General features: G+C 45.7%; 1 protein-coding gene across 1 annotated transcript in view; it reads left to right on the forward strand.

Annotated features, from left to right (window-relative positions):
* Positions 1 to 20,212, forward strand: part of nau (myogenic-determination protein nautilus) — a 226,640-nt gene extending 206,428 nt beyond the window's left edge. The window contains exon 5 of the mRNA XM_075870747.1: positions 19,734 to 20,212. Coding sequence (XP_075726862.1) covers positions 19,734 to 19,828 — 95 coding nt within the window. The 3' untranslated portion in view covers positions 19,829 to 20,212. The remainder of the gene's footprint in view (positions 1 to 19,733) is intronic.
* Positions 20,213 to 27,999: the final 7,787 nt, after the last annotated feature.

The following is a 27,999-nucleotide window of genomic DNA, read 5'->3' on the forward strand; positions in this document are numbered from 1 at the left end:
TTCACTGCTCTGGCAACCTGCCTTCTTTCCATGCTGAATTGATCATATCCCTCAGGGTTTCAATTGAATCGTCATCAAGGTTACGCAGGGCCTTGTTTGATATACCGTCCGGGCCAGGGGCCGACCTGCCGTTGAGATCATGCAAGGCTCTTCTGATCTCCTCGATGTTAAAGTCGCCCTCAAGACCTGGATTTGGCGTGCCCTGGTACTGTCTACTTGGTGGTGCCAATCCTCTTTTGATTGGGAGGTACTTATGCACGAGCTGCTGGACAACTTGCTGTTCTGTAGTGTGCCCTATCTCTTTATGCAAAATTCGAGCGATAACATGCTTTTGATTTGTTTTGGTGGTGTTTTCGTTGAGGAGATGCTTTAACATATTCCATGTCTTGCCATTGCGCATCTGACCATCGACGGAGTTGCAGATTTCGTCCCATTGCTGCCTCGATAGTGCGCGACAATGTTCCTCGACTGATCTGTTTACCTCAGCTATCTTCTTCCTCAGTCTTCGGTTCAGGCGCTGACCCTTCCAACGGTTCAGTAGTGCTTGCTTTGCCTCAAGAAGATGAGCAAGCCGGCTATCCATTCTTTCAACCGGAAGATCTGTGGTAATGGTGGAAGAGACGGATTTGATGTCATCTTTAATCTGTTTGACCCACTGCTCCAAGCCTTGTCTGTGGCCATCTTGTTCCCTTTCCATCCTTATCTTCCTGAACTTATCCCAGTCTGTGAAGTGGAATTCTCTCTGCTTTTTACGCTCCACGGAGAAGGTAGTGGCAAAAATGCAGTGGTCACTCCCTAGGTCTACAGCAAGGTTCATCCACTGGGCCTTCTTGATGTTCCTTACAAATGTAAGGTCCGGGGTGGAATCCCTGCAGCAAGATGTACCAAGCCTTCTTGGTAGGCTGGGGTCTGTGATTAGGGAGAGATCAAGTTCACTGGCACTTTGCCAAAGTCGATTTCCTTTCCCAGTGTTGTACTTGTAAGCCCATGTATGATGAGGGGCGTTGAAATCACCTGCTATGATGAGTGGACATTCCCCGGCGATATTAACAGCTTTCTTTAAAACCGCCTTGAACCCTTGCTTTTGTTCCTTTGGACTGCTGTATATATTAAGAATAAAAATGCTCTGACGGTTGCTGGTACCCGGCCCGATCTCTACCAAGACGTGTTCCAATCGGCCTGCTTCTATCTTGAGGTCATGGGTTACGTGCGTTAGTTTGTTGCATACGAAGGTGCAGACTCCCCTCCCTTCAGTATCCCCTATTACAGGCCGGAATCCAGGCAACGTTGCTTGCGGTGAAAGGGTCTCTTGTAATAATATAATATGAGGCTTTTCTTGGCTGCTCCTGATATACTGCTGCAGGGTTGCCTTCTTTTTAAGGTAACCTCTACAGTTCCATTGCCAGATACGAAATGCTTCACGTAGCGCTGCCATCATGGTTATTACATGGGTGGCCAGAGCATGATGCTGCACCTGTCGACAGGTTTGGTACCCCTAGTATTGGTGGCCGAAGGGGTGAGCTTGGTGCATGAGGAGGCCTTGCTGTGTTATGCAGATATGCTTCGACCTTTGTAATGCGCAAAGTCATATGCTCTTCCAGTGCCGCCACGCTTGATTGTAGCCTACCCATCTGCTCGCTAAGATTGGCTACTACTTTGCTGAGCGTGTCAAACACCACTTTCATATCTGACATGGTCGTTTGGTTGGCTTTCACGTGTTCTGCCATGACTGCCCTCTTTTTCGCGGTTCTCGAGTCCCCCACGTTTTCAGCCACAGGGATATCAACTGGCTGAGGCATTGGCTGTGAAGATTGCGCGCTGGTTAGCTTAGTGAGAAGAATTTTTATTTCCTTTAACTCAGCTGATAGCCTCTCATTTGATTTTGTAAGTCTCGCGTTTTCTTGCTCTAGCTGTACAATTCTATCATGCTCTGGCAGCTTACCTGTCATCACCTCTGCCCCGCCGTTGCGCACTCGCTCAGCCCAGCTGCCTTTCGAAGTAACTGCAGGCGTCCTCCCCGGGTGTGAAGCCGTGATCTCGAACTGAACGCCAGGTAGCTGGCCATTCGGGTGCCGCCCAGGCTGATCCCGACCCTGATGGTGACCTTGAGAACTCGAGCGCCCCCGTGATTGGGAGCGGGCCTTGGGTATAGAACCTCTTCTGGAACGCGACCTCCCCCTGGAGTGGGGCCGCCTTTCCTGTTCTTGTGTAGTCTGGATGCTCTGGGTCCCGTAGGCTGGAATAAGCTGCTTGTCATTGATGTCTGGACTCGATGTGATTGATGCGTCCCGGGCTTCTGCGGCTGCTCGCGATCTTTCCCAACGTCTGCGTCTGACGACGTATGGCACTAAGAACCTGTTCTTGCACTCCTTGTCTGCCGTGGGATGGTGACCGTCGCACAGCTTGCATCTTGGATTGCACTGGTGCAGGCTATCTGGGTTCTTGATTTCGCAGCCTCTTCAGATTGTTTCAGCTGGGTTCGGACAGACGTCAGCCCGATGTCCCAGCTTTCCGCAGACGTAACAAATATCGATGTTCTTGCGGTAAAGGGAGCACTGCAAAAGTGAAGGTCCATATCTCACGAATCTGGGCACCTTGTGTCCCTCGAACGCTATGATGATTGTCCCGGTGTTCTTGATTCTCTTGGCCTGCAGCGCGAGCGGGTTGTTCGCGTTCACAATCTTTCGGGTCAAAATGTCCTGAGTATCGCTTACGGGGATCCCGCCAATCACTCCTTTACAAGTGTCGTGGGGTGCCGCGGCGTACGCGCTAACCTCGAAAACTTTGCCTCCAATGTCAATTTGCTTGACCTTGAGGTATCTTGAAGCTCTGTCTTGGTCCGGAGTGCTTGCCACCATAATGTTCTGCTGCAAGTTGGAACAGATGATGTCCTGCATGGCCTCTTCCTCTTTGACGCCGGCCGCCAGTACTATCGCGTCTGCCACGGCTCCAGTGCCAATTCTCGAGATATTTAATCCTCCACGTGGTCGTAGCACAATTTTGCTGAAGTCCTTAGGTAGTGGCGGCATGCGTCCTGCTCGCACGATTGTATGCTTGGTGTCATACCTATTACGACTGGCTCGAGCGTCTCCCGCAACGCCGGCCTCGGTTGAACCCTTGGCAGCAGGAACGCTAACCACGGCTTGCTTATTCCTTGAGCGTCTCGTTTCGGCTTCCTTCCAACCCATTTCTTCCGTGCAATCCTCTGGAGAGATGTCCTCTCCATCTACTTGGTATTCCATTCTCAGTTGCAGATACTGGAACGCGCAGAGCGTTGAGTCGCGTTGGCGCCGGGCCGGCGCATCGGCGACAATCACCTCCTTGGTTAGGCCTAAATCCCCCGGTGGCGTTGCCGTGTAAAAATGTCCCAAAAACGGTTTAAAAGTCCACTCACCGGCACAAAGGTGGTATCTGCTGATTTCTTAAGAACTTAGGCACACGATGAGAGTAAAAACTCGGCGACAAATTCGTGAATACCACAGGAAAGCATTCTTGAAAGCAGGAGCCGATCTTCGCGCGTCCGCACTGGTCGGCACCGAGAGCGTCTCCCGCGCATGCAGGCGGTTCGGCTCTATAGCTTCCACAGTGCTGTCAAGAAAAGCTGTCGCCGAGTATAGTCATGTTGTCACATGACACGCATGTCGTGATTAACAAGTTTGGATGTGTCATTTACCTATGTCGTTCGTTCGCCTCACATAATATCGAGTTTGGTAAATGTGAAGATAGCGAAACAGCCCCAAGCGCATCATTAGTGTAGCCTGTAGTCATGTCGTTACTTGATACGCATCTCATGCTTATCATGTTTCCACCAGTCACATACGGTAATCATTCGTTCACGTAATGTATTACCAAATTTGGTATATGCGAGGCTAATGAATTGGCCGTGAGCGCATCATGAGCGTGTCATGTAGTCATGTTGTTACATGACATGCATGTCATAATTTTAATGTTAGGGTCTGTCGCTTGTGTTCACCATGCAATCATGGCATCCCATACTAGTTGTGCAACAACATGTCATGTGAACAAAACCACCGCAAGAGCTTCAGGACCTTGAAATGTAAATCCTTACATCGATGATATATATCTCATGCTTTTCATGTTATGACTTGTCAATTATGTTTTTCATACAGTCTTGTTATGCCATACCGAGTTTGGTATCGATACTATTATTGAAACGGCCAGGAGAGCTGAAAGTCGTAGGCGGCTAAACAGATGGACAGATAGATAGATAGATAGATAGATAGATAGATAGATAGATAGATAGATAGATAGATAGATAGATAGATAGATAGATAGATAGATAGATAGATAGATAGATAGATAGATAGATAGATATGCTCAAAGTCGCAGAAGTTTGCTAAGAAGGCGCGCAGCGCGGGTCACTTAATCCCCGAACGATCCGCATATATAGGGTGTGCCTCCAGAGAACTGGCTGACTGGTCGGACTGGGATGCGCAAGGAAGAATGCATCATCTAACGTATATGCAATTTATATCCAAAGATTCTGCACTACAGAGCGGCAAAGTCGGGCGAAGCGTGTGGGATTGTGGTCATCAGGTTGCGTTGTGTTGCTCGCCTGTTGGCACTGCCACCGTTTGTGTATTCTTAATTTATACCAGTGCTAGGAGGTCATCCTAACCTACATGGTTTTCCGTGACGCTTCATTGGTTTTCTGATAGAACGTTTACTGAAAAAAAAGGGCAAATACATAGGCATGGTTCATGCTGTACGTGTACGAGCACTGCAATGTTGTTGTGAATAACTGAAATGCACGGAAACAAAACTTCGCATCGGCCAAGCCGGATAACTTTCGTTTTAACTAGTTTGCGCAAAAAATAAACAAAACAAGAGCACGAGGTTATGAAGTAACCACTCTAGAGTGGTAGGTGGTGCTCATGTTTGTGTTGATTCCTCTTGTCCCTGTTTTTCGGCGAACAACCATTTAGAAGTATACTCTAATACATTTCACTCAAAAGGTAGCCTCTTGGCGAACACCTTTCATTCGCAGTAAATACCTCGTTACGGTTATTTCGCCAAATCTGAGAAGAACAAAAGGGTGTTGTTGTATTTTCTTGCCACAAGAGATGACGTTTGCGAGATAAAGAGCACGCACTGCAAACACAATCTTTGAAAATTTGTAAGTTTGCTGTGAGTCAAATTATGCCACATCTTTTTCCGGAATATAATACAGTTCTATGAGAACAATTAAATATTTTTGAGTAAATCTTGAGTGGGATATTTTTTTAATAAATACTTTTAGTTGACCAACACGTTTGCTTTTTCTGTGTGTTTTGATCAAGATTCATTACTTCAAAGTTTACTACAGCCACTAAGATGCAGGAGACAATTACTCACGCAGAGGATTACTCTGCGTGAGTATGAACAAGCTATCACATTCACACAGTCAGTAATCATGTGCCGAAAACGAGCATGATTGAAAAACGCGTTTTTGGAAATTAAAAAAAAAAATACTTGTGTTTCCTAGAAGTAATGAAATTCAAGTGAGCTACTTTTTCATGACTTCTCTTTGAGCTACAAATAAAAATATATATGATGTGTAGCTAGCAATGCTGTTAGCACGGTCGCGAAATGGCAAAAACGCAGTCTTCGTAAAATGGTCGTCATGACGCGGCGACGCTTCTCGATTTTTCGCCGTGCTTCGAAAAATACTTTACTTTAAAACTGACTGTGATTTTGTGCTAGCTTTTCGGTCATACGGGCATATTGTAAAAATACCAGGTAAATTTTAGATATAAGGTATACCACGATTTTTTTTTTCGTGGGATTATTCGTGGAATCGACTTGAGCTTGCTGAACGTAAAAGCGTGTTATTGTACACTCAGTGGCGTTCCGTTTTTGAAACTTCTACGTGATCCGGCCGGTCTGCACCAAACAATCACACTTACATCAAAAACTACCGGGTTCTATACCCAAAAGTCTTGGCAAGTATTGGCTTGCGTGATCTTGACACAAAACTTACGTGATGGGGCGACAAGATCAGCTTCAATATGAGTTGGCATGCCAAGGCTCGGCGTGTGACGGAATGCTCCTCCTTTTTTTTCTTTTTCTTTCATTGAAGGCAGAAATGTTCGGAAAAGTAGGAAGGGCGACCGTGCTCTCGTCAGCGAGCCACAGCACAGATGAGAAGGCCATAATTTAGGCGCGCGCCACTCGACTACTGCAGCCGCCTGCAGCAGGGGTGAGAGGTCACGCACTTACGCCAAGCATGGCCGATGTGTGGAGGGGCTACGAAGAAACGCTGTGAGAGCGACGCTATGATTGATGTGCAGACGATAAAACCGAAGCCGCGATGTCGGGAATAGGCCACTAAGAGTGTCTGGCGGGCACTTTACGAGGCCATTCTGATGGCGCAGACCGAGCAGCTGCGAGCATCCCTCGGCGGTCACAGTTGCGGTACGCTTGCATGCTCGGTTCCTGATTATGCAACGGCGCAACGAGGGGACGGTAAACACACAATGAGAATTGCATGGACAGAGGCGCTGGACTCCCATTTGATCTTATTTCATCTTGACACGCTATTTTATACTCACAAGTGACCACACAAAAGCAGTGCGTGACCACGTGTGAGTATAAAAGTGCGTTTCGAGATGAATAACTATCAGATGGGAGTCCAGCGCCTGTCTTTGTGTATTTCTGATTGAGTGTGTTTCTTGTTCCTTCGTTGCGCCGTTGCATATTAAGGAACCCTTGCCAGATCACCCAACTGTCACTGCGACCGAGTGTGTCATGTCAGCGCCTCCTCTATTTTTTCCGTGCCCGGGCGAACGCTCTGTTCAGGCCGTCGAGCTCGTGCTCCGCCTCCACCCGCCGCTGCCGCATGATGGCACTGCGCGAGTAGACTACGGGATGCTGGCGCTGAAGGGCCGCGCGTATTAGGAAGCTCACGAATTCGTGATTTCGTGCGACTTAACTTGCAGTTGTCCTTCTTGACGGCTTTCACGGATGCAGGGAGGGTGAAAAGCAACACGAACATAGCAGCACGCTGTTTTCACCTGGCCCTGTCAGGCCGTGCTACCGGTTCGATATATGCGTTCGAGTGTTATAGTATTCGCGTTATATTTTCTCTTGCAAGCCATTGAAACACCATTATTTGCATGCCTCAGTATATAATAACGTTGTGCAACACTCTGCCTGTCTGACGAAAAAAAAATAAACTGATCGTCGTTTTTTTTTATTTCTCATTATATACAAAAAAAAACTCGCCGGTCCTGTCATGGATTCACCGGAGACGACTTGTTTGTTTGTTAGTTTTTTTGTTTTTTTGTTTGTAGCCCAGAATTCATGGCACATACCCACTCTGGGAGATTGGCCAAGAACACACGTAGTATCTTGTAGACAGTAACTGCACTATCGCACACAAAAAAATAAAAGAAAAATATGTAGAAGGAAGACATTATAAAAAAACTAAGATTCAGAGAGTGAGCAAACATAAATCATTCACAGATATAATGACTATAATTTAATTTGGGGAGAGGAACAGGCAGCTGAGTGAGCTAAACCCGATTAACTTGGGATGTATGTCTACCATAGTGCTTCATAGAGAAAGCAACAGAATACCAATCAAGAAGGGTGTAAGGCAAGGGGACACAATTTCCCCAATGCTGTTTACCGCGTGCTTACAGGAGGTTTTCAGAAGCCTAGAATGGGAACAGTTAGGGATAAGAGTCAATGGAGAATACCTTAGTAACCTGCGCTTCGCCGATGACATTGCATTGCTGAGTAACTCGGGGGACGAATTGCAACTCATGATTACGGAGTTAGACAAGGAGAGCAGAAAAGTGGGTCTTAAAATTAATCTGCAGAAAACGAAAGTAATGTACAACAACCTCGGCAAAGAGCAGCGCTTCGAGATAGGTAATAGTGCACTTGAAGTTGTAAAAGACTATGTCTACTTAGGGCAGGTAATAACCGCAGAGCCGAACCACGAGATTGAAATAACTAGAAGAATAAGAATGGGGTGGAGCACATTCGGCAAGCACTCTCAAATTATGACAGGTAGATTGCCACTATCCCTCAAGAGAAAGGTATATAACAGCTGTATCTTGCCGGTACTTAGCTACGGAGCAGAAACCTGGAGACTTACAAAGAGGGTTCAGCTTAAATTGAGGACGACGCAGCGAGCAATGGAAAGAAAAATGGTAGGTGTAACCTTAAGAGACAAGAAGAGAGCAGAGTGGATTAGGGAACAAACGGGGGTTAAGGATATCATAACTGAAATCAAGAACAAGAAATGGACATGGGCAGGGCATGTAGCGCGTAGACAGGATAACCGCTGGTCATTAAGGGTAACTGACTGGATTCCCAGAGAAGGGAAGCGGGTTAGGGGGAGACAGAAGGTTAGGTGGGCAGATGAGATTAAGAAGTTTGCGGGTATAAATTGGAAGCAGCAAGCACAGGACCGGGTTAACTGGCGGAACATGGGAGAGGCCTTTGTCCTGCAGTGGACGTAGTCAGGCTGATGATGATGATGATGACGATGATGTCTAATATTTATTGCCAATTCAAATATTACTTCCCGACTCTTCTTTTTTGATTATTTCTGAAAGGAAGCCTTTTGTTGCAATACGTTTAGTGTCTGAAATAAAATTTCCCACCGCATCAAACACATCTCTGTGGGCTTTCCCGAAATGGAGGCACCGAAATTTAGAAAAGTTTCTTTAGTTAAACTAAAGCCTAGCTTCGCAGACAGAATAACTAGAAGTCTTTTGCTAAATACTAGGCAGTTACGACATACAGCAAAATATAGTTAAATGGTTTCCGAATCTTTGCAAAACGGACAAAGAGGGGCGAGTGTCAGACCAGCTCTGTGTAAATAAAAATTTAATGGGGGAACACGGCACTGTAATCTGGAGATAATAACTTCAAGTTTTACCGACGAACTCCACTTAGATTTCATTGGAAATTTCAAACGACTGAAAGGCAAATACTATCCTCATTTTTTTCCAATTCAACGCCCTAAATGCTTTTTTCTTCCCTCCGGGATATTTCTGTGCCGAACGTGGGTTTCTTACTGCCTCAAGGGTTGGAAAAAAAGCTAGAATTCTGCCCCTCAGTTCATTACGCACTGCCCTCATGATCGGCCCATTTCAACCAAGCGAAGATGTAATATGATGCCACCAAGTTATGTTATATTCCGATACGTCACAAACATTTATGATATGTGACTTCACATCATGATGTTTTCACGTAATGATTTTTTCTTGCATCACCCGTCTTCATGCCGCTGACGTGAGAAAACGCCGTACGCTGCTACCGATCAATTTCTGTACATTTATAGATTATACGCAGTGCATGGCGGCTGAAGTCTACCCGTCACGTTTGTCATCATGGCAATTGGAATCACTTAACGGGAGCGCGCTGCATACGAACAGTCAGCAAGTGAGTATATCAGTAGCAACGCTGCCTCGTGATCTCTGCCGTGTGCAACGCTAACATTACGAGCCAAAGCTGAATGGTAGCCATGGGCACCACACAGCCATTTGGCCTCTACGCGGCTCGCTACCGAATTAAGATGCCAGATGGAAGCAGAAAAAAAAAACAGAACTGAGCAGCTGTATATTAAAGCTACAGCAATCCGTCCACGAATACACAGACAAGCTCAAGCAGCTGACCACAGACCGCATTTCTTGTGCCTGTCACCTTCGCTCAACTTGAGAGTCAGCTCTAGACTTTAACAGCGCCTGTTAAAAACACAGGCAACGATCGCAGAGATCACGCCGCATATAGAGCTGTTCTTGTCTATTTCACGATGATTCCATTGTTTAAGCTCTCAAATGGTGAAATCACCTGCCATAGTTCCCCACTTTTTGACGCTTGCTTTATCTCGCTGGCAACACATGTAACGCTCTGCAAAGGGAGCGGATGATGACCTATATCCCTAAAAGCAGGCTAGTGGCATATTGTGCTATTTAGTGCATGTAATCCAGGCTTCCGCCTATTGTGCTACGCTATACTATAGAGAGTAGCAAGCATCAGGGAACATTAGGCACCCAAGCTTTTAGTATTAGGTCGTGGCAATGGCTTCTCTCAAGAATCGACTTTCAGTTAGTCAAAAAAGCAACTTCAGTCTAGCAAACACCACGGTGTCAAAACGATTTTCGCGGATTACTTGCATGAGCTATGCGGTATCGGCCTACCTAGAAAACGATGCGTGAATGCCTCGATCAAGTAGTCGCAAACGACTCAAGCCCTTGAAATGGGCTGATTGCCCGGAACAACGAGTGCTTCTCGATAATCATTTCCTTGTTTCCAATACACCTTAAACATTGTGATTACAGCCGAAAACTAAGCCGTACAGCAGCTTCGAATGCAGCCTCGGTATTCGTTCGCGCAAGAGGCTACGCGGCGGCATCTCTACTTCTATTGGGGCGCCTGGCGGCAAAATGCCGCACTAGGACCGACGGCCGCCTACCATTGAAATCGGCTCCTTCGCCCGAGCACTAAAATAAAAGAGACGGCGCTGGTCATGTTCAATTTTTTTTCAATTCCATAACAGCTGTGATACGATTACGTGGAGCTCAGTGAGCGAAATAAACAAAATAACTTCAAGTTTCATCCTTTATAAATCTCTTTAGAGCTGCAGTAAGGCCTGATGTATGAATGATTACATAATTGTTAAATATATGTGTTCTTTTTGGGTGAATGTTTATTATTCTTTAAACGTGGTGCGATGGGGCATTCGTCAAAAATAATAATTGTGCGATTTGCTAATGATCACTTTGCTCAATCATAGCGCTGCTCCTAGAGGTGCGACACTAAATAAAAAAACATTGTAAGAACTCTTGGCTAGACCAATATCGACCTCAATATGATTAGTACCTATGCATTTTGGTGACAAACGAATTTTTAGAACGTCTTTTCTCCTGTGTCGCCGACAATTATTAATTTTCTTTTCTTCGTTGTGCTAGCTTAGCGTACGAGGTGCCATTACCGTAAGATCGACGTCGCGGGTTCCAGTGCCAAACTATGTGGTCACATTTGTATCAAGTTCAAATTGTAGAACACACCTGTTATAGTAAATGTTAAAGATTCGCACTTTGCGAAAATTATTCTGGATTCCCTTGCTAACACGTACCGTTTATTCGCACCATATTTCTTGCACGTAATACCCTTAAAACGAACTCATACGGAGAGTTCTTGAATATTATGCACGTTGCGCCATATTTCTGTGACGCCAACGGCGTCTAGGCACAAATGAATGGGCCGTAGGCGAGAAAAACGTATTTCACTTTATTTACTGTATTTTTTAACCATCGATTGCCGAAACATTACAGAAGGGAGTGGGTGACAGCATATAAAAATAGAAAAGCAAGTTAAAAAACGTGCTGTTTTTTTATATTTCTGAGCTCGTTGAAACACAATACATCTTATACGTAAATCGAACAAATAAAGGGAGCAAACGTGGTAAAACTATACAATACTGGCAGCGAAACCTAAAGAAAAGAAATGGTGCAAAAACAAGAAAAAGAAGAAAACCCCGGCACACCGACACGTTTAGGAAGAAAATTGTAGGGAAGGGAAATGCATCGGATAGCTGAAGAGTGCTATCGCGACGCTGGTGAGCTGATAAGAAACCCCATGCCTGCGCGGAAGGCGCAGCACAGTCACAGCGAAAGCCAGAAGAGTGGCCTTTCAGAGCATTTTCTAAACGTTCATTGGGTAAACGCTGGAAGCACCCTTGCTGGGTACCCACTACTGCATTATTAATTATTTCTGGATAGTAGACCGGCATTTGCTATGTATGCTCTTTCTCGTCATTTTTCTGAGAAGACTCGTATAGGCTAACACTCGCAAGGAATTCTGTTCCAATTGTTCATGCAGTACCTGACGATGATGAGGAAGTATGCCTGAAGTGGGTATGCACCACATTTAATAGGGGAACAGGAACAAGCTTTTGTAATGAGCTGGAGCATTGCATAAATCACTCGTTACGCTATTCAAATTGTGTGACTGAACAAGTCCCAAAAACATTCATATATGGACAATAAGAAATGAACTTCCAATCATGGCTTATGGTATTAGGTTCCTTCCTTTCAAAAAGAGCCTGACCGATAATACTCCATATGACCGGTTTATTTTGTGGGGCTTAATCACTATGAAAAATTTCGGAGGATCCCACGTGCCTGGAAATCCACATTATGCGAAGCATGCGGAAGAAAGATGATCGTGTAGCGATTTTTTATTGAGCAACACGTCGGGAAATGGCGCTAAACTAATGTACAAATGTCGCACACACAGACTTAAGTTGAAGAGTTGCAGATGTTTATGTAACTAGTTGTTTGCACTTGCAAAACGATGCCATCTGGAACATGCGTATCGGCTACACCAGAAGCTGATTGATATTAAGCACTGATACTCGCGAAGATGCTTGCCCTGGACACTGCTACATAAATCAACTACAGCGCATGGCAACTAATCACATCTGACGTTAACCCGACGTGACGGCTGTACCAAGTAGTACATATGTGATGTTTATAAAATTGGGTACGCAGCACTGAAACCACTAATATCGTTTCACGAAGATTATCGTCTACTTTTTCAATCAATCAATCAATCAATCAATCAATCTTTATTTTTTGCATAGTATGGTTACATCGTTAAGGATATGCAGAAGAGGGTCCCAAGGTCAGAAGAACCGTACCGGGACCCTCTGTACATGATCATTAGGTAAGGATTACAAAATATGCACGAAAATGGAAAAAATAAAAGAAATATCAAGTCAACTTAAAAAACAAGTGTACAATAGTTATAATGAAAGAATACTACGGTAATGATAATCGGAGACATCGACATTTTTACGCGCACAGAACTGTTTTCTAATTCTATAAATACTGATATTAAATATACATACACATACATATAAGTATATACACACATCTATATACACATATATATTCCTACCAAAAGTGAAAGCATGTAAAGAGATACACCATGAACAATAACAATGTATTTCACGTAATGTTCATATGTAAGTATAGAGGAAAGAAAAAAAGCACTAAAAACAGTACATGCTATGAAAAACTTATAATTATTGGTTCAAGAAATGAGCTTTGAGTGTTCTTTTTAAAAGAGGAAGAGATGACGATGTTTTGATGGGGTGAGGAAGAGAATTCCATATTTTGATAGCACTGATTGATGCTGTCATTTTACCATAATTAGTACAAGCTTTAGGCAGCAAGAAGTTATTTTTTTGAGCAAAGCGAGTAGGGTTATTATTCTTCAAGGAATCCAAGGAAATGAACTCGTGGGTGAGATCTTTATTAATTAACCAGAAAAGCAAGGTAATTAAGTTAAATGCAAATAAATCATTAGTGGTGAGCACGTTATTCTCCATGCGTACGAAATTAATATTATCGCGACTAAAGTTAGAAATAATGCGCAGAGCTTGATTTTGTATATGCTGAATAGAAGAGAAATGACACTGATATGTGTTGCCATAGGCAGCAATACCGTATTTTATATGACTATGAATGAATGCGTGATAAAGTGAAAGGAGAGCAGAAGTAGACAATGTCTAGCTTTTATTAGTGCTCTTATGCCGAAAGAAGTTCTTTTCCTAACTTGTGATATATGATTGTGAAATTTTAGTTGTTCATCGAGAGAGACACCGAGAAATGAAACGCAGTCGCTAGTCGAAATGAAGTGGGAGTCGAGGGTTACCTGAGGTGAAAATTGAAGTCGTCTTTGAGGAGAACGGAAAACCATGAATTTAGTTTTGTTTGGATTTAAAATCAAGTGATTATTCTGACACCAAGTGACAATATTAGCTAAGGCAGTGTTTAATTTATTAGTTAACGTTGTTATAGATACATCCGAGTCTGAGATAGTAGTGTCATCAGCGTATAACATGCATTGTGAGGGTGAAGCGTGTAGAGGAAGATCATTAATATATAGGATGAATAATAATGGTCCCAAGATTGAACCCTGTGGCACCCCCTGATTAATTGTTTTAGTGTCTGAAAACTTGCCAGATAAATAAACTGTTTGCTTTCTGTCACACAAGTAGTTTTTCAGAAGGATTAACGCTGGCCCTGTTATTCCATAGGCTTCTAATTTTTTTAGTAACATACCATGATTAATTGTATCAAAAGCTTTTGAAAAATCTAAGAATACGGATCCAACAATGAGTCCTTTGTCTATGGAACTTTTAATGTAGTCTGTTAATGAGATTACCGCCAAGTCGGTTGAACTACCAGAACGGAAACCGAATTGGTGGTCGTTCAAGAGATTAAATTTTTTTAGGTAGCTATTCAGGCGACTAACAAATAGCTTCTCAATTATTTTGCTGACGGATGATAAGATAGAAATAGGTCGGTAATTGGAAATAATTGACCTATCACCTTTCTTAAAAATGGGTATGACTTTTGTGTTCTTAAGGGTGTGTGGAAAAATTCCAGTTTTAAAGATGCTGTTAATTATGCTGGCCAGCGTTGGAGAGATTAACTGGCCTACCATTTTTAGGTGACGTGCATGAATGTCATCTAATCCAGGAGAGGTATCTTTAAGGCTCTTAATAGTGGTGAAAACTTCTTCTGATGTTACAGGGAAAAGAAAAAACGAAACATTAACTCGACTCATGCTACATTCAGCGCCCGTGTGATCCTGATTGTAAATTTCAAAAAAGAAGTCACTGAAAGCATTAGCTATTTCAAGCGCGTCATCGTACGTACAGTCATTATACATAATTTTTGAGATTGAAGTGTGACACGTTGTTCTGTTTAGGAATGTATTGAGCAACTCCCATTTTCTTTTAGAATTGTTCTGACGACTTATAAATTCTTTTTCGTAATAACTTTTCTTAGCCTTTTTGAGCAAAGAATTTAAGATGTTGCAGTACTTTTTGTATCTCGATGCCAATTTTAGATTGAAAGGTCGCTTCTTTGTTTTTTTGTATAAGTTTTCTTTTTTACGCATGCTTTTAAGAAGACCCTTGGTTATCCAAGGACATCGAGGTGAATTGTAACGTCGTTTACATTTGCTAATAATTGTATTCCGAGACACGGCTTCTCGAAAAAAATCGCAGAAACTTTCAAGTGCACATTCAGGATCTTGCACCTGTTCAACTTCAGACCAATCGATATTACTCATATCCTCTATAAAGCTGCTCTTATCGAATACTTTGGCTAAGTATCGTGTACTGTCCGAGCTGGTCGACGAGTTAAAGATGATGAAAATAGGATAATGATCGCTAATATCAGTTTTAATCACCCCCGAGATGGGTGCAGGAGTGATGTTAGTTAATGCGTGGTCTAGAAGCGTTTCTCTTCCATAAAGAGTGCATCTTGTTGGCGACGTTATGAGTTGCTCGTAACCAAATCCACTAAAGCAATCAGTATAATTTACACACAGCCTGTTGTCGATATCTAACAAATTGATATTGATATCACCCACTATGAGAACGTGTTTATTTTCTGCAGCTAATATGTTGAAAATGCGATCGAGGTGAATCATAAATTCAGATGAACATGATGATGGCGAACGGTATATACAGCCTAAAACAAATTTTTTTGAATCAACGGACAAAAAGGAATGATCAAGTTCAATCCATACCGACTCACACTGCGCAATAGGTATACTAATGTCGTTTCTTCTGGTGTAGGGGATTTTATCGGAAATAAATATAGCTGATCCTCCATGACAATCATTTGAGCGGTGACAGTATTCTGATTGATAAGACGGAAATCCAAACATGTTAGTATCAGCTTGACAAAGCCAGGTTTCGGTTATGCAAATGAAAGAAAATGGAACAGAAAGGGAAGTAAGAAAGCTATTAATATTATCGTGATTACGCCGAAGGCTTCTTGCGTTCAAGTGAACGAGGCAAGGATTGTTGTCAGATATCAAAGATCGTAAATTAGTGGGCGACAACGAAGCCATGTTTCCCATATATGTTGCATTTCATGGTCGTAATCAGAAAAGAAGGAAAACTATGTGAAAATGCGCAGATCTGAGTCTGCGAGAATGCGAAACACCCTGCTGTCGTTAGTCTTTCGCGCCTTTATCTGGCAGTTTTCTGTCCACAGAAAGGACCACCTTTTTTCTTTCTTCAACGCAAGAGCCCTAGAAAACAACTTTTTGTTCTCGAGAGTCAAGTGATCGTTTACATACACGGCCCGATCAGTCGAATTACCGAAGCCGATCTGGGATGTGTGAATCCGAGCTTTTCGCGCCTTCTTAACAAATTCATTTTTCTTTTCGCGACAAACAAAACGTGCAATGATATTTTTTTCGCCAGATTTTGCAGCAACACGGTGAACACAATCAATGTCATCAGTTGAGACAGGACAGCCTATTGCTTGCCCAACCTGCTCAAGAATGGCTGCGCATTCTTCTCCTTGAGTACTTGGGACGCCCTTTATTTCAACGTTGTTCATTCTGGAATACTGATCAAGGTCAGCCAATTTTTTTCTGAGGGCTTCATTTTCATTAGCAAGGGCTTTGTTTGCAGCAATAAGCTCGTCCTGTCTTGCACGTATCGCATCATATTCCTTACTTAGAAATTCCACTGTATCGCAAAGCGAACCATGTTCGTCGATAGAACGGTTCTTGATTTTTTCTAGTAGCCTTCCTGTTAGGTCATTCATGAGGTCCTCCAACTTGTTTTCAAACTTTGTCTCGAGCGATTCGAGCCTTTTCGCGAGTTCAACATTTGATGGCATTCTAGTTTACGATAAGACAACAAACCAAAAAAAAACCAAAATGCACAATGGCTCAGCAGCAGCCGCGGTGAAGCTATTTTACAGAAAATACCTTAAAATGGAGCGCCACCAACCTGCAGATACAAGAAGAGGCGTTTACGGGATGTTGACTTTGCCGCGGACTGCTGCTGAATGTGGCGACGACGCTGTTCGCAGAGTCTTTTAAAGCCCTTGTGGAGCGGCTAGCTTACTGCGCAGGTCCCGAGTGCCGCCAACAGAGGCTTGTCAGTCGATTCGAACGGCCTTCTGTCCACGTGGAAACTGATACGGTGATCGTCAATGCCCCACCCTGCAGATACAAGAAGAGGCGTTTACGGGATGTTGACTTTGCCGCGGACTGCTGCTGAATGTTTCCGAGACCTGGCGTAGGTCTGTGGTAAAATGCTTCATTGGCACCCAGAATGATTGGGTTCGATTACAGCTGGCACCCGTCGGATCGACGCTACCAACGTCGGGTATTTCTTAGCACTCGCGCGTAAAAATTGCCCATGTGTGTTGTCGTTGTTCCTGAGCGCGTACAAAGTATCAGTCACCTGTGGCACATAACCGCAAACCAGCGGCACATACTCGCCCGTGGGCATGTGCCACTCTCTGACGGGAAGTGTTTGACGACGTACGCGACGGGACTCTGACATTATTCATGTCTTAACAAGCGCGCCGTATTCGTCGAATCACCTTAGTCTTGCATACTAATTGTGGTTCACGACAAGCTAATGGGGAGACCACGAGAAAACCCAAACGTAAGCGGCTAGATAGATAGATAGATAGATAGATAGATAGATAGATAGATAGATAGATAGATAGATAGATAGATAGATAGATAGATAGATAGATAGATAGATAGATAAGCTCAAAGTCACCGAAATTCGTCAAGAAATGCTTCGCATTTAAAAGTTGAATGATTGATAAACACGCTGAGCCACCACGGTCGATGAGATCCGTCTTCCGAGAAATAGCTGCTCAAATGCGCAGTGTTGTTGAGACTTGTCCCGTTCCAGAGTGGCGTCCCCTTCTCGACGCTTGTGTGTGTTGGCCTGACTTCTGATGAAGTGTGTTGTGCGTAGTTCACAATTACTGGTAATGATTTCATGCTTTAAAGAAAAGCCTGGCGTGGCTCAGTGGTAGAATTCTGGGCTGACACGCAGCGGACCCGGGTTCAAGCATCACTGTGTCCTTGGTACTTAATTGTTTTCTCATTTAGTTGAAGTGGTTTCGGAAACCAGCGGCTGCGAACAACTATGGTGCCACGCGTGCCCCAAGTTTGGATCTCATACAGCCTTCACGGTAATAATGACTGAAGAGAGGGTATAAGTTGAAGTAATGCCACCTGGCAGTTGGTTTCAATCGTTGGGTGGAACCGGTATGAAGGAGCTAGAACAAGTGTGTTGCAATAAAATACCCTTGACGTTGTGTTCGGAATCAATCTGAGAAAAATTTGGCGACAATCACTAGTTAAGAAAGGTAGCTCCCAGTTCCATAAAAGAGACCACTTCTCTAAAGTTCTGGAGAGCATTTGTTTTTCGCCTATAATGAAAGACTTGTTGATAAAAAAGACCAGGGTTGAAATATAAAGAAATATAAATTGAACTAACGTGCCCAATTCGAATGCACATGATAAACCATTCGAATACATGTCGCGTCATGTTGTTTTAAAATTGAATAACGTCTTTGAATGTGCTGATGTTAGTTTATCATCCATCTCGGTGGATAGCGCTGCTTGGCTGCTCACCTTAAGTCTTCCGGATTGCTGTACTACGGCGCCCCTCAATATATGTGATAGTTTTGTGATGTAAAATCCCAGGCATAATATAACTATATATGTCAGTTTATCGAACGAGGGAAGATGACAGCAGGTTCCGATCCTCTCATGTGAGCGGTGCGAAAGATATTACCGTAGTGCTTACAACGGCAGACGATCTCTTTCACTCCGTTAGAAATAGTACTGGGAGAAAAAAAAGTAGTTGGCCGGAAGAATATGTCTTGGCGATCATTTTTGATTGAAGCATTCACATGGAACCGGGCCGAAGAAAAAGGAACACAGAACGGCCCACGACGGTCAGCACGACTGAGACAGTACAGTACAGATAAAGTTCAGACGCCGAGGTTTTAGATCAGCATACGGGGTAAAGTTTCGTTAGTGACCTCGTTTATGTTTATACGCACCTGTTTTTTTTTCATTGAACTTTCAGTTTCATTTCCTAGACAGGGCTTGTGTCGTATGATTTTTTGCATTTTGTGCCCTATTTCCTTCGACCATCATGAGTATCTTTCAAATAGCTCAATTAGCTGCATTCCTGCAGAATGCCTCCCAACTGCATGCCTCCTAACCCACTCAAGTTTCTACTCTTATCGTCATTGAAAGATGGCCAGGTGATTGGCGGTGCTACAGTAAATGAAAAGAAAGTTGTGCGCAAAAATTTTTACGGCAATTCAAATATTCAAACCATTGTCATCAACTTTTGCAAGCATTGACTATTGAGAAAGGGGAGTATTGAGATTAGATTAAGCGAACGGGATCGCACTACAGAATAATTCATGATACAGTCTTTGTAAGTGTCCGAGATGCACATATTTATTGCGTTTTAGGTCGGATTAGCATTGCATAAGCGAGCTTGCAACGATAGTGGGCACTTGTTTAAAGCTACGTATAAGACAGCCAAAAGAACGATTACCGGAAGCAAGAGTACTGTTAATATAATGACTTTATGAGCGAACACATTTTAAATAAGCGCTGATATGCCTAAACCTTGATTTCAGAGCAACATAATTGTCATTTCAGCTACAAGACCATAACATGATTCACACACACAAATGCATAAATAAAGAATGAAGAAAACACAAGCCGTTGCTGTACACTTACGCCACGCAAAATTTTCAAGCTTAATCTATTTAGTAAATAATTGCTTTTAACGCATCTCCTCCGCGGTGTGCAATGATGACTCTCAGTACTTCTATAAAAGTTATCACTGCATGTTTTCATGTAATTTACGTTCAACATTTTTGTTCTTTTTGCAGGTAACCAATTGTGCGACCTTCCCGGGGCTGTGTCAAGCTTGGATCGACTGTCCCTAATAGTGCAGAGCCTTAACGAACCAAGGAACAGGCTGTAGTCCACCGAATCTTCAACAATAAATACGAGAATAATGGCTACTCAGAAACACTAAGTAAAACGCCAAATATAGCCAATTTTAAAGAGCCTCTTCTAAATGTGAAGCAGATGCTCGCTCTGATGAATTCCATTTGCGGTAGAGCATGTGCCTTGCACCACTCATAGGCGTTCCGCCTATATTAGCGAGTTCGCTACTCCTGAAAAGCCTCTCAGCTCTGCAACTGATAATTTTGCATATATTGTTTTAAATCAAGACGCTACCGTTCTTAGGTCTGGATTCCACTCACGCTTACTTGAATAATAAGGAAGTGTGATGGCCATTTGTGCAATTGAAGAGCACTTATCCTGTCTTTCCGAGACAATAAATCAAAGCTCCCTCATTTTTTTTCCGTGTTGCCACGGTCCTCAACCGCCAAGGAACGGCGTAACTTATGTGTACCCACTTTATCTTTGCGGGATGTTTGCTTCACACGCCTTCATGTCCAAAGGAATTGTTAACATATGGAGACAAAAGACGTTTTTGACTGATGTGTTGTGACGCATCTTACACGGCCATAAGCCACATCGCTGCGTTGATATACTGACGTTTCGCAAATGTTAGCACGCCTTTATAGTACACAACACAATAACAACAAAACACAAAACAAAATGTAAATCAGAATAAAAAGTGAAAAAGATGCAGGGACAGAAATTAAAAGCTGCTAAAAAGCCGCTTGACGGGATTCCTGACCCTGAGCAGATTGGCCGCAGACTCGTGGTGATGTAAGAAAGAAATAAAATACAAGCAAGTAAAACAGAAAAAAAGTACAAGAACGCATAACACAAGCAAGTAAAATATCAACAAATTTAGCAGCAAACTTCAACTGCAGACTTGAGGTAAAATCACAAACACTGAAACAATGCGGCATAATATGGGACAACAAAGTGAGAAGGAATAAAAAAGAACATATTTTATATATATAAGAAACACTACCTTGAAACAGTATGCAAAACAAAAACACAAATACATGAAAGAGTTCATGTTTGAACATGTGCATATGAAAAGGCAAAAATACATTTCTATTCAAACGAATTATCAAATTGAATATTGCCGTGAACCATGCATTGGGTTTGTTTATTTGTGTTTTGTTTTTTCGGCCTGGCTGCGCCGGTCTGTGCTATCACCGTTTTCACAGCGTTTCAAACAAACGCTACCACAGTGTTTTGAACAAACGCTATCGAACAACGCTTCAGGCGTTGTTCGACAGAAACAACGCTTCAAGCATTGTTTGTTAGAGGCGCTGTTCGAACAAACAGCGTTTCTAACAAACGCTATCACGGCGTTCCCGATACAATTCGACTATTCGAGAAACCCTCGCACCGAGGGATATAAATTCCCGCACAGCCGATGCCACGTCATTCGATCGCCGACGCTCACTAGCGTGCCCGTCGTTTTGCTGGCCGCTGCTTCGCCGCCTGTGTATTTTTAGGGGCGAAGCTCCTTAGGGCGTGGGCTGTGCGTCCCCTGTAGCCTGTATGTAGCCACCTCTAGTTTAGTTCTTGCAGTGTTCACTAGATGGCGGTACCGTCTCCTCTATGTAGCCACCTCTCGTTTAGTTCTTGTAGTGTTTACTAGATGGTGGTACTTGTAGCTGATGATGAAAAGATGCAAGATGTTATAAACTAGAAAGCGGTACTTGTAGTTGATGAAAGACGCGAGATCTTATAAAATAGGAATGATGTCACATATGGCGCGTGTCATTGGTTGAAGGCAATCATTCGATTTAGTGCGGCGACGTACGCTAGGGGGAGCGTTGTAATAAAATCCGTTCGCTGTTGGCGCGCGCTCGGAGTCGCCGGATGGATAAGGCTGCACAGCGGAGAGAGCGCAAGGCGGCAGCAGCGCGCGCTCGCAGACAGAATCCCGATGTGCGAGCGCGCGAGGCAAGGGACATCGCAAGCCATCCATCGTCTAAGAACAAATAAAAGTTGATTTGTGTATATACACACACAGCGTTTCTCACGTCTTTACATGATGATCGACTGGGCGAATTACACGGAAGATTCACAGTTTACCGATGAATCCCTCCGGAGCTTCGCCCATTCATCATCATTCACCCCGTGAATATGCCGTAATTTTTTTTCAGTTGTTAGGGGAGCACAGGTTTGCTCCAATAAACTTGTTTTCCTCATAGACAACTGCGTCGTCCTTTGCTGCGTGACATCTGCTGGAGGTGCGGGGTACATGAACCCTAAGCCGTTGCCAAGCCGACAAGCACGCCCAACTCGTGTCAGCCGCCGACAGCAAGGCCTTCAGCCAGAGTTTGGACTGCTCCCGGATAAAAAAAGGAAAAAAGACGTAAAAACCACGATGATCAACGCAGGCACCATGACCAGCGCCACCAACCCTCCCGTCGTTCTGCAACAACCTCGTGAGCCCCCATCATTCCGAGGATCTCCTGGTGAAGACCCGGAAGAGTGGCTGGAGAAGCTGGAGCGCATCCGCATCTTTAACAGGTGGGATGACGAAGAAACGCTTCTTCATGTCTTCTTCTATTTGGAGGATGCAGCTCGAACGTGTTTTGAGAACCATGAAGGCTCCCTAACCGACTGGACTGTCTTTAAGAGCGAATTCCTCAAAACATTCGCTACGATTGTGCGGAAAGAACGAGCCGCCCTTTTGTTGGAGACGCGAATGCAACACCCTAACGAAGGTGTTGTACTGTTCGCTGAGGAGATGAAGATCCTGTTCCGGAGCGCTGACCCCAAAATGGCAGAAGAGAAGAAGGTGCGCTTTCTGATGCGGGGAGTAAAACAAGAGCTCTTCGCTGGACTCATCTGCAACCTCCCTAAGACCGTCGCTGAGTTCGTTACCGAGGCTTCGATGATCGAGAGGACCTTGGATATGCGTTCGCGGCAATACGATTGACCACTCAACACCCTTTCAGTGAACCCGGTAAACGCCCCTGGATTGGCGACGAAGACTTGCGGGAGACCATCCGCGCCGTCGTTCGCGAGGAACTGAGGAAATTGTTCCCAGCAACGCCGCAGCCCCAAGTCGCCTCCCTCACTGACGTCGTCCGCGAGGAGGTTCAGCAAGCACTGGGAAATTCCACGCCGTCGGAAGCACCTTGCGAACCACAAGCGATGACCTAATCCGCTGCTGCTCGTCGACCCCGACCCGTCCCAACCTGTTATCAAGAGGCCCCGCCGTACCGCCGCCCAATGTCGCCCGCCCGACCCCCTGTAACCCGCAACCAGGCGCCCAGGAAGACCGAGGTGTGGCGAACGCCAGATAATTGTCCGCTGTGCTACCACTGCGGAGAGGCGGACCACGTCTACCGCCGCGCCCGTACAAGAGGCTGGGTTTGCGTGGGTTCTCCGTCGACGCACCCCACCCGCGAGCCGGCCAGCGCCCATTGGAGATCGAAGAATACCTGTCGAACACCAGCCATGGACCATCCCGTTTCAACCGTTCGCCGTCACCCTACCTGTACCAATCCCCTAACCGTCGCAGCCATGCTGACTTCGCCCGTGGAAGGTCCCCCAGCCCACGAGGGGGAAACTAAAAGCAGCAACTTCTGGAGGTGAAGTTGCACAACGGCGAGAAAATGAAAACCCTCCAACGACGCAAGACCGTGACTCACGACATGCCCTCATCCCGACGACCCGACGACACCCTGACGAGACCCCCGAAAACGACGACAGCTACGCTGCGCGACGCGTACCCGAAATGACGAAGCCTGCCGCTGAGAAGACGACGATGACGACGCATAGTGCCCAACCATCAACACGTGCATGCCGCGATACGACGCCCCGACGCACCCGAAATTCGAGGAAAGCGGCATCCGACGTCCAGTTGTCCATCGACGGCCTTGACGTAGTCACCCTCATCGACACGGGAGCCGAATACTCGGTCATGAGCAGGTCATGAGCGTCCGAGCTAAAGAAAGTTACGACCAGATGGGACGCTCCGCACATACGCACAGCAGGAGGCCACCTCGTGACCCCATGTGGAATGTGCACATCGTGCGTCACCATAGACGGCACTACGTACCCTTCAGAGTTCGTCATTTTGCCTAAGTGCTCCCGCGACGTAATTCTCGGAATGAACTTTTTGACGGACAATGGTGCAATAATTGATCTGCAGACCAGGTTGATAACGTTTTCTTCCGATCACTCCACGACGCCGCAGCCGAACTTCGGACACCATGCTGCTGTAAGGATCGCCGACGATCACGTCACCCTGCCACCCCGCGCAAGCTTGATGATCGCCGTCTATTGTGAAGGTGCTGCTCCTGACGTCAACGCTATCGTGGAGACTGACCAAAGGTTGCTTCTTGACCGCGGTGTGTCTGTCGCAAGAGGCATTGCGCGGTTTAAGCAACGCAGATCCCACGTTTTGGTCACCAATTTCACCGAGGAGTACCAGCATCTAAACAAGGGCGCTGCAATTGCGTTCCTCGAAGAAACGCAAGAAGCGAGTCAAGTGATCGCGGTCGCCACCGTTGAATGCGCACGCGCAGATGCTTCCAGGCTGCCACATCCTTTCGACGTGAACCCAGCGCTGTCGCAAGAAAATCGGGACAGATTACTGGAGTTGCTCCGTCGCTACAGCGAGTGTTTTTCCTCGAACTCGAAGTTGCGTCAGACACCTTTGGCGAAGCACCGGATAATAACCGAAGATGGAGCCCGACCTACCAGACAGTCACCGTACCGCGTTTCTTCACACGAGCACGAAGCCATCCGGACTCAAGTTGATGACATGCTCGGCGACGACATAATACAGCCATCAAAAAGTCCGGGGGCTGCGCCGGTTGTACTCGTGAAGAAAAAAGATGGCACTTTAAGATTCTGCGTTGACTACCGGAGACTAAACAAAATCACCAAAAAGGACGTGTACCCCCTGCCACGAAGCGACGACGCCCTCGACCACCTCTGCCACGCCAAGTACTTCTCATCCATGGATCTGAAGACCGGCTACTGGCAAATTGAAGTGGACGAGAGAGACCGAGAGAAGACTGCATTTATAACCCCGGCCGGTCTGTACGAGTTCAAGGTGATGCTGTTTGGGATGTGCACGGCGCCCGCAACGTTTCAGAGAGTCATGGACACTGTGCTAGCAGGCCTGAAGTGGCACACTTGCCTCGTATACCTCGACGATGTTGTCGTATTCGCCCGGACTTTCGACGAACACCTCACAAGGTTGGAATCTGTACTCGAGGCCATTCCTACGTCGGGGTTAACGCTGAAGCCCGAGAAGTGCCGTTTCGCGTACGAGGAACTCAAGTTCTTGGGTCACGTTGTGAACGCCGCGGGAGTCCTACGTGACCCGGCAAAAACATCAGCCATTGCGAACTTTCCAAGGCTGAAAGATAAGAAGGGTGTGCGAAGGTTTCTCGGACTGTGCACATACTACCGGCGCTTCGTCGCAAACTTCGCACGCATTGCAGAGCCACTCACGCGCCTGACGAAAGAAAGCACCCCTTTCAGCTGTGAAAACGACCAAGAAAAGACATTCTGCGAGCTGCAACAACGCCTGCAAAACCCGCCCGTGCTCGCTCATTTCGACGAAAACGCCGAAACGGAAATGCACACGGACGCCTGTGATATCGGTTTGGGTGCCGTCTTCGTCCAAAAGCAAAGCGGTTACGAAAGGTAATCGCCTATGCAAGCCGTGGTCTGTCGAAGGAGGAGAGAAACTTCTCTGCCTCCGAGAAAGAGTGCCTGGCTATCATATGGGCCATTTCAAAATTTTACCCATACGTCTATGGTAGACCGTTTAAGGTTGTAACATACCATCATGCGCTGTGTTTGCTCGCCAATTTGAAGGACCCCTCTGGCCGTCTTGGGCGGTGGAGCTTGCGCCTGCAAGAGTTTGACGTTACAATATTCTACAAATCCGGCAGGAAACACTCCGACGCCGACTGCCTGTCCCGCGCCCCCGTCGACCCACCACCACAGGACTCCGATGAAGACAGCGCGTTCTTCGGAGTCGTGACAGAGAGTGACCTAGCCGCCCAGCAGCGTGCCGACCCTGAACTCCGCGCCATGATCGACTACCTCGAAGGACACAACGTCACCATGCCTAGGGCGTTCAAGCGCAACTTTCCAGCATTCAGCCTCAAAAACTCCATCCTAGTGAAGAAGAATTTCAACCCCGGAACGAGAACGAATTATCTACCTGTCATCCCCGCAGACCTTTGTGACGAAATTTTGGAAGCGTGCCACGACGACCCGTCTGCCGGACATCTCGGAACAGCTTGCACGATTACAAAAATCAAGGCGAAATACTTCTAGCCCCGCCTTACATCTGATGTCACCCACTACGTCCGGAGCTGCCGTGACTGCCAGCGACGAAAAACACCACCGACGAGACCAGCCGGACTTCTGCAGCCGATCGCCGTCCCAACGAGGCCCTTCCAACAGATCGGAATGGACCTTCTGGGCCCGTTCCCTACATCCCGATCCGCGAACAAATGGATTGTCGTAGCGACAGACTACATGACGCGCTACGCGGAGACCACCGCTCTTCCTAGGGGAACTGCACAAGAAGTTGCAAAGTTCTTTATTAACCAAATTGTGCTGCGACATGGAGCTTCTGAGGTCCTAATCACGGTCCGCGGAACGACCTTCACTGCGGAGCTCATGCAAAGAATCTTACGATCAGCAACACATATCACCGAAGAACGACGGCGTACCACCCCCAAACGAATGGACTAACGGAACGGCTCAATAAGACAATCGCGGATACGCTGTCTATGTACGTCGACGTTGAACATAAGACGTGGGACGAAGTCCTCCCGTACGTCACGTTTGCGTACAACACGGCTATTCAAAAAACCACGCAGATGGCACCGTTCGAGCTCGTCTATGGAAGACGGCCGACTACGATGCTCGACGCCATGCTTCCTCACGTAGAAGACGAGGACCTCAACGCCGGCGTCCAAGGATACCTCAACCGTGCGGAGGAGGCCCGCCAGCTCGCTCGAGCTCGTATAACACACCAGCAGCTGGTGGATGCCGGACGCTACAATCTCCGACGCGAGACGCCGAGTACCATCCTGGAGATCGTGTGTGGGTTTGGACTCCCATTCGAGGACGTGGACTCAGTGAGAAACTTCTACGACGCTATTTCGGACCCTACCAGATTCTACGACGTCTTGGCGAACTAACGTTCGAAGTGATCCCCGATGGGCACTCCCGTACATCACGACGACGCACGCGGCTTGAAGTCGTCCATGTGGTTCGCTTAAAACCTTTCTACGGACGATGACAAACTTTAATTTGTGTGGACTGTCCCTTATGTTAGCATCGGGTCGATGCACTCTTAGAGGGGGGGCAATGCCGCGAACCATGCATTGGGTTTGTTTATTTGTGTTTTGTTTTTTCGGCCTGGCTGCGCCGGCCTGTGCTATCGCCGTTTTCACAGCGTTTCAAACAAATGCTACCACAGCGTTTTGAACAAACGCTATCGAACAACGCTTCGGGCGCTGTTCGATAGAAACAACGCTTCAAGCGTTGTTTGTTAGAGGCGCTGTTCGAACGAACAGCGTTTCTAACAAACGCTATCACGGCGTTCCCGATACAATTCGACTATTCGGGAAACCCTCGCGCCGAGGGATATAAATTCTCGCACAGCCGATGCCGTGTCATTCGATCGCCGACGCTGACTAGCGTGCCCGTCGTTTTGCTGGCCGCTGCTTCGCCGCCTGTGTATTTTTTCAGTTGTTAGGGGAGCACAGGTTCGCTCCAATAAACTTGTTTTCCTCATAGACAACTGCGTCGTCCTTTGCTGCGTGACTAAATTTCTTTGCTGCGTCTAAATTTCTTGAATTCGGCTAGATGACTGCTGTCTCTACTTTTGATAAGTCTATGATATAAAGCATTCTTTTTACGAATAATTTCATGGCATTCGCTTGTTAACTACGGCTTCCGAGTTTTTTTTGAGGCTCTCACAGTCTTCAGTTTAAAGCAATAGCAATATGCAATTTTTAAAAGATGTATCAAAGTATCCTAAGCCTCATCAGCATTTTTGCAGTTATACAAGGCACTGAAGTTTAACCTTTCAATATGGTGTCTAAAGTGCTCCAAAGTTTTTGAATTGGTTTGCTGTATTTTATAGGGTTCCAAAGGACTTGGTTTAGGTGTCTAGAAAGCTTACATTTTTAGAAATGAGAAAATTGTGCAATT

The sequence above is a fragment of the Rhipicephalus microplus genome, chromosome 8 (genome assembly GCF_043290135.1).
Source record: "Rhipicephalus microplus isolate Deutch F79 chromosome 8, USDA_Rmic, whole genome shotgun sequence".
NCBI lineage: Eukaryota > Metazoa > Arthropoda > Arachnida > Ixodida > Ixodidae > Rhipicephalus > Rhipicephalus microplus.